Genomic DNA, 7,024 nt, shown 5'->3' on the forward strand with positions numbered 1-7,024 from the left:
GGTTGGAAGGAATTGCAAAACTTGTAAAAAATTGTCTTCAAATTAATTTCCTGCTAAAAAACTTTTTAAACTTTTAAAATTTGTATGTATTTAAAATTATACAGAATGCTATAAATATTAGTTATTAAAAATACCAGATTATAATTATTTTTTCCTTTTTATTATTTCTTCCTGTCTTCTTTAATGTCAATATTCAGATTTGACTTCTTCAATTAATATTTAGGTATGGCATAACTTTTTTCCCTTTTTAGTTTGTTACTTCTGGCACTATGATTAGGATAAGTATAATTGGTTTTTATTCTTTTTGTAACTGTTAGATTTAAATGAAAAACTTGTAGAAAATTTTATTCAAATTAATTTCCTTCAAAAAATTTATATATTTAAAAAATATATAGACTGCTATAAATATTAGTTATTAACAATATGAGATTACAATTATTTTTTTTTCCTTTTTTTCTATTTCTTCCTGTTTTCTTTAAAACTAATATTCAAATTTGACTTCTTTAATTAATATTTAATTTAATTAATATTGCTCAGGTATGTTAACAACTTTTTCCCTTTATAGTTTGCTACTTTTTGTACATTAAGTTATCAGCACATATTTAATGAAATGAAATTATTTCTAAAAATTAGATATACAAGAAATTTGCACAGGAATCTAAGGTGCGGGCTATCATTTCAAAATATCAACAGAGTTCTGTTTCTCGTCACACTGGCAGTATGACTGATAGCTATTGCATGATGGAAGACCATAATTCAGACAGTTTTAGCGAGGAGAGTGGCATTTCTGATAATGTCCAAGATAGTGGCATTTACGACAGTAACGAGGATTGTGGCAGTGATATTTGTGACGACGGCATTTCCGGCGAGGACAGTGTCATTTCGGACAGCATTTCCATTTTATCTCACAATCAAGAAATTTCCAGATCACCATTAGAAGTTTACTGTGGGGTAAAGCCTGAAAATGCATCTACGAACTGTAAACCTATGGATTCTGCATGTCTTTTTAATCTTGAAGAAGATCCTTGTGAATATAATAACTTAGCATACTCTTTGCCGTCGGTAAGACTGAAAGAATTTTTATAAGCATTCATTCTTATTGCTTCAATTATTGGTTAACAAAATACTTATTGCATATAGACTTATTTAATTTGCTTCTTCTAATAGGTGGTTAAAGAGCTTGAAATCTTGTTGGATATGTACAGATCTTATAGTGTTCCTATAAGGAATCGCCCTTTAGATCCAGCAGCAAATCCCAAGTACTATGGATATGCATGGGTACCATGGAAGTCATTGTCCACAAGATTTCACGAAAATTGTTTACATTAAGTAAATAAATAATACTTATCATAAATTTCTTGCGTAATATTTTGTTTAGTTGTCACTGTCAAATTTCTTCTAAGTATGTACATCGGTATAGCATAATAGAATCATTATTGTGTAATTGTCAAGAAAAATAACTCTAACGGAATACTGAGCACCGAATCCGATCAAAGTTTGGTAAGATGAATAAAATCCACGTTGACTAACAATAGAATATATGATCATTCATAAAAATCATAATTAATTACATTTTTAACTAGAAACAAATTGCATAAGTAATCATGCTCAAATAAATGATTGTCATAACGTTTCTTTAAAGTTCTCATCCTCATTCGACATTTTATATAGTAAATACGAAAACTGAGAAGAATCACTTTTACCTCATAATTAAATAATATGAATTAAACTGTGAAATGCAGATTTTGCTGCTGAATGAATATACTTTTTTCGGACGTGGTAATATCACTAAAAGTATGAGGAATTCTGATATATTTTGTTTTTAATCACAATTAAGGTGCTTCAGCTAGTTTCCCATTTAAATATAAAGCTGGAATTCCGTTACATATTTTTTACTTATACGATATGTGAAATTTATTGAATAGGGCTGCTTAACTGTTTACTGTGTGGTTCTTTCTTACTCTGCATTGTTCATGAAAATAGGTTAATATTATTTAAAAAATTAATATACTTGCTGTACAAACCACTCAAAATTTCGATCATACTTATCTTTTAGGGCAATTTAAATAGAAGTATGGATAACCATATTTATTTGGAAAGCTAGGAAACTTAGGTTAGAATACGATGATGGTTTTGATTTTAATCAAAGTAATTCAAATGAATTCTGTTTAAATGAAATTGCAACTACAAAATGAAAGGTAATGTTTTTTCTTGTGGATCTGATACACTCTAACTATTCCTGTCTTCTTTTCTTGTCAACTATTCCGGTTCTTTCGGTAATTCAAATAGAACTAGGATTTTTCTTATTCCGTATCATACCTGTATCTTTAGATCAAAATATTTCTGTACCTGTTACTTTATCTATTCCGAAAGGTTCAATTTGGTGAGCAAAATTTTGGTAATTAAGCTTGATTCATATAAATTTTTATAGTTGATTAAGGCAAAGCGCACCATCGCTATCGGTTTGGTTTGGTTTATTTGATTCTGGTAAAGCACTCGAGGGCTACCAGCTTGCGAGGGGAAGCCTTCGTGGAGGGCTTTCTAAAGGAAACTTAGTGGCTTGCAAGCATGTTACACGTGGGAAGAACCACGAAAACACCCATGCAGCTTGCCTGTTCGCCAGGATCCAACTCGGGCCAAACATTCAGCGACTTTTCCGCTTGCCCGTTGGTGGACCTGCTTTAGCATAAGAGTGCCTTCATAGAAGATTGAGGGACACTGGCTCGTATTTATGTTATACATACGGAATGTCACTGCAGCTAGTTGGTAGTCGAGATTTGAACCTTGATCGAACTACGGAAACCTATCGAACTATTAACATGACCATTAATCGGCAAAAAGTTGAACCAAATTTTTAAGGGAATCTTTAATTCTATGCATATTTAAAATATTTACGAATATTTGTTTTTCAAACTCAGGTATTGCTTTTAGATTTCAAATGAAATATAATCTTTCATATTCAGAAAAGTATATACCACTATGCTGTTTAGTCATTTTAATTTAATTTATAAGCAACAAAAAAATTGAAGCATTTATGACTCATATTTGTAATGCACAGGTATATGCGCAGAAAAATTTCTAGGGAAGAAACAAGAATGGAAACAAATAATTACTTCAATAAATTATTGTTTAATTTAGATGTTTCATGAAAAGAATATAGAATACAGTATTCCTTTGTTAAAAAAGCATATATTGTACATATGTACATCTATCAAAACTAATTTTTTACTCGATTCCAGGAGAGTCAAGTGTATGTATCCCCTCTCCTGCGGACATGTTATCTCAGCAAAGCAGGTTTCAAGTTAGGTTTTTTTGTTTCCATAAAAATGCGTAAACTGTAACATAAAATAGATTTAATTGGAAGAGAAACATGCCAGTGTGTAGAGACATTAGGATTTTTTGGAAGCAGGCAAGATGAAAAATTAGCAAAAGCCTTGGCCGGGAATCGAACCATGGATCTCTGGAATACCCGCCCAGCGTGCAGAACCACTACACCACGAAGGCACGCTAAAAAAACTGGAGAAATCTCTTATAAGTGCAGAATTTAAAATTAGGCACAGAAATAACTTTACACTGGCATGTATTTTGAATAAAAATGTATCCATTTTGAGAGCGATCAAGCGCACGTTCCTCATTTCCAGAAGTCAAAATATTTTGCCAAGTTGGGAGTAATAAAAATCAATGACCGGAGAAAAGAGAATACGAATGTAGCATCGTCTCTCGAGAAAAACGATAAAGAAACGTAAAAAAGCTAAGATAGTAGAATTCTGAAATTAGTGATATTAATTTCAATCCAGATTTTTCCCAACGCCTTTTTTAAATTTCTGACATCTTAGCTTTTTCACGTTTCATTACTGCTTTCATGTACTGCTGTCGTTACGTTCGTTTTCCCTTTGCTCTTCCCGCTGATTTCTCTACAAATATATTTGTAGATGATTATACAAATATATTTGTAGACGATGATATTCCCGCTAATTTGTCTACAAACAGGGTTGCTTCTCCAAGCTCAGCGAAAATTTAATGCTTCTGAAGAAGAGGGACCTATTTTGGGTCACTCTTGAAATCGACAGGTTTTATTCAAAATCTACGCGATTTAAGACGGCAGTTTTCCTTGATTTTTAAATAATAAAGGATAAAGACATTCATTTATATGCTTTCAACGCACACTATGACTTTATCACCTGTTTGGTTTTTTTCTATCATAAATCAAGTTAAATGATAATTTTATGGAAATTATTGCTATATAGTGAAAGTTTAGTGAAACCTATAGAGATAATTTCTCTCTAGACTTTTGAAGAGTTGCTATTGATGCAAAAACTAAGTTAAAGTCTTGATCTGGAATATAAGCCCTACTAGACAGGTTAGCGAGTTATTGCTGCCTCTTAAATACTAACAAATACAGAAAAAGGTTTCAAATAACCTTTGATCTAGTATGAAGAGAAGAGCATAATTTGTGCTACAGGCAAAAAAACAACAAAAAAAAAAAAAAACCACTCGTGGCTAAATTAAATTAGATAATAACAGACAACAGAGTTCAACGCTGTTAACTCAATAAGGTAAACTATAAGCTGGCTCAATTATTCAAGGAAGAAATTATAAATAAATATCAAGATTATAATTACTGCTTAGTCAACATAAGACACATTACACGTTTATTGGAGAGTTTAAATAGCAAGAATCAGCGCAGTAAATTTTGCAAGCCTAGTTTCGGTCGTTTAATACAGAACCAACTTCCTCAGCTGCCTAAACTAAAGCATAACTTCTTTAAAGGCTGAAGGTAAAAAACGGATTTGCATTAGGGGCGTTAACTAGAACAGAAAGATTGTTTTTATTGTGAAACTCCTCTATAATATCTAATTTCCCAATCGAAGATGTTTTTTAACAATTTTGGCTCCAGAAAAATGAAAAGTGTGATTTTTCGGACGAACAATGCTGAGCAACGGAGGACTTCTGTGTTTCCTTTTTTCTAAAATATCCCGCATATTCTTTAACGCGAAATTTTAAGGCTCTCTTAGTTTGACCAATGTTAATTAAACCACATTGGCAAAGAATCCTGTACCACAGGAATCCATATCCGGAATGGGGTCCTTAAGTGTGGAACTGCGAAATTTATTGATAAGAGAAAAAAAAGGTTAAAAAGTTAAATTTCTGTAAAAAACGTGCAATTTTATAGTTAATCTATGGAAAGAAAGGAATGACAACACAATTCTTATAATCTACTAAAAACGAAAGTGTGCATTTTGATGTGTTAAAATGAAAATTTTTTGAATGCTAGGTTAATAATGTTGAGTGAAAACCCCCTGTCAATAGCAACTGCTTTTAAATAATTTAGTCCTTGATCAAGAGCCAGTTTGGAGGAGCAAATATGATGTGCACGAAAAACAAAGGAATAAAAGGAAGCTAACTTCTGTTTAGTCGGATGGCATGATTTTAAGTGTGGTGGAAGGCAAATCGTTGAAGGTTTACGGTAAACAGTAGTACTGAAGTTTTATATGTTACATGTGAAAAAAATGTCGAGGAATGGAAGAGAATTAGATATCTCAAGCTCAGAATTGAACTGAATAGCAAGATCAATGTAATTCGTTATTGAAAGAGCTTTATTTAAATCATTTTTATTACCGTCAAACAGGGTAAACGTATCCTCTTCATAGCGGAACCATAGCGCGAAGTTTAAACTTTCAAATAATTTTGATTCATAATAATGCAAGTAAATATCAGCAAGGAGCGGACTAAGAGGCCTTCCAATGGCTAATCTCACGAAGTCTGGTTTCTAGACATCTTAATGCAACTCCCACTGGAACATTGTGACTAATGATTTTATATCAAAAGAAACCATGCGTAAATATTTAGGAGAAATGCTTTTAACTTTTCTATAAACTCTTTTGGATTTTTATGACAGATGGGATAAGCGATTGTTTTAATTTGGTCGGAAAGGATTTGTGAAGATTTGATCTCAGTTTTTATTTTTGAGGTGTCGGAAGTTGAATGATCTTTAGGGATCGGATTATATAGTCCTTCGTTTAAAAGTTTAGTGACACCATCGATGTTCTTGTCCATGACGACTATCTGGCCACCTTTGTCGGCCTTTGAAATGATAATGTTCAGGTTAGAATGAATTTCGCGCATTGTAGCTCTTTCTCTCGCGTTTAGATTTAGTTTCAAAGGCTTACTGTTGAATTTCACCTTATTGGCGATAAGATGCAGATGTCAAACAAAAAAAAATCAGCTTAATATTTGTAAATTTTTCTGAACTAGTTTCGATGGTTTAACTACAGAACAATTTTCCTCAGCTGCCTAATTTCCTTATTTTTAACCTGAATATTACACATTTACCAAACCATGTTTCTGGTTTTGCCATTTCTCAGCTTCATTTTTTTCGGGAGGGTGAAAACCATTTGGTACCATTTGAATCGCAATGTCACTGCGTCCCAACATTAAATGCGATACTATTCTCCTTTTATAATTATAAATTTGTCTTGTACCGAAATTGCTGAATAACGTGTAGGGAAATTAAAATAAGTTTATAGCCTTTTTCTTTCTTCCAAATATATTAGAATCAAGCAAAATATTTGCTATTTCCCTTAGTGGCACAAAGATAAGAGAACCATGGAGGCCAAGGAGAAACGCGAAGATAAGCAGCCAAAGTATTATACATGAATGGCCTTCTAAAATACTAGAATTTTTTTTAATTTTTCCTGTACGTCTAAGTAATAACTGAACAATATAATGTTATCAAACTTCAAAAATTTTGTTTCCCGATTTTTCCCAATACTGATAAAATTCTCGCAAGTGAAGAAAATGAGTTCCATTAGCTTATCGTCATATACTGTAAATAAACACTTTATCATTACCCTTGATTTATGAAGTAAAATGTAGGATGTGAAAGCATATATATTATTCTATAATTAGTGTGCAGGGAAGCCTCCACATTTATTCAACATCAAGTCTGTTCACTGCGACCGCTCAATGACAAAGCGAGATTGACCACTACAACCGATTTTCTCCCTCTTCTGCTGCTAGACTC

At 32.3% G+C, this 7,024-nt stretch overlaps 1 protein-coding gene across 4 annotated transcripts in view; it reads left to right on the plus strand.

Annotated features, from left to right (window-relative positions):
- LOC118196698 (arylsulfatase B-like) overlaps positions 1-1,354 on the plus strand; it is a 121,155-nt gene extending 119,801 nt beyond the window's left edge. For all 4 annotated transcript variants that reach the window (XM_085808651.1, XM_035368151.2, XM_035368152.2 and 1 more), the window contains exons 10-11: positions 634-1,062; positions 1,168-1,354. In XM_085808651.1, the coding sequence (XP_085664777.1) occupies positions 634-1,062; positions 1,168-1,329 (591 nt within the window). In that variant the 3' untranslated portion in view covers positions 1,330-1,354. The remainder of the gene's footprint in view (positions 1-633; positions 1,063-1,167) is intronic.
- Positions 1,355-7,024: the final 5,670 nt, after the last annotated feature.

This window comes from Stegodyphus dumicola, chromosome X1 (assembly GCF_044657685.1).
Source record: "Stegodyphus dumicola isolate Sdum_Otavi_A_Nest chromosome X1, ASM4465768v1".
Taxonomy (NCBI): Eukaryota; Metazoa; Arthropoda; class Arachnida; order Araneae; family Eresidae; genus Stegodyphus; species Stegodyphus dumicola.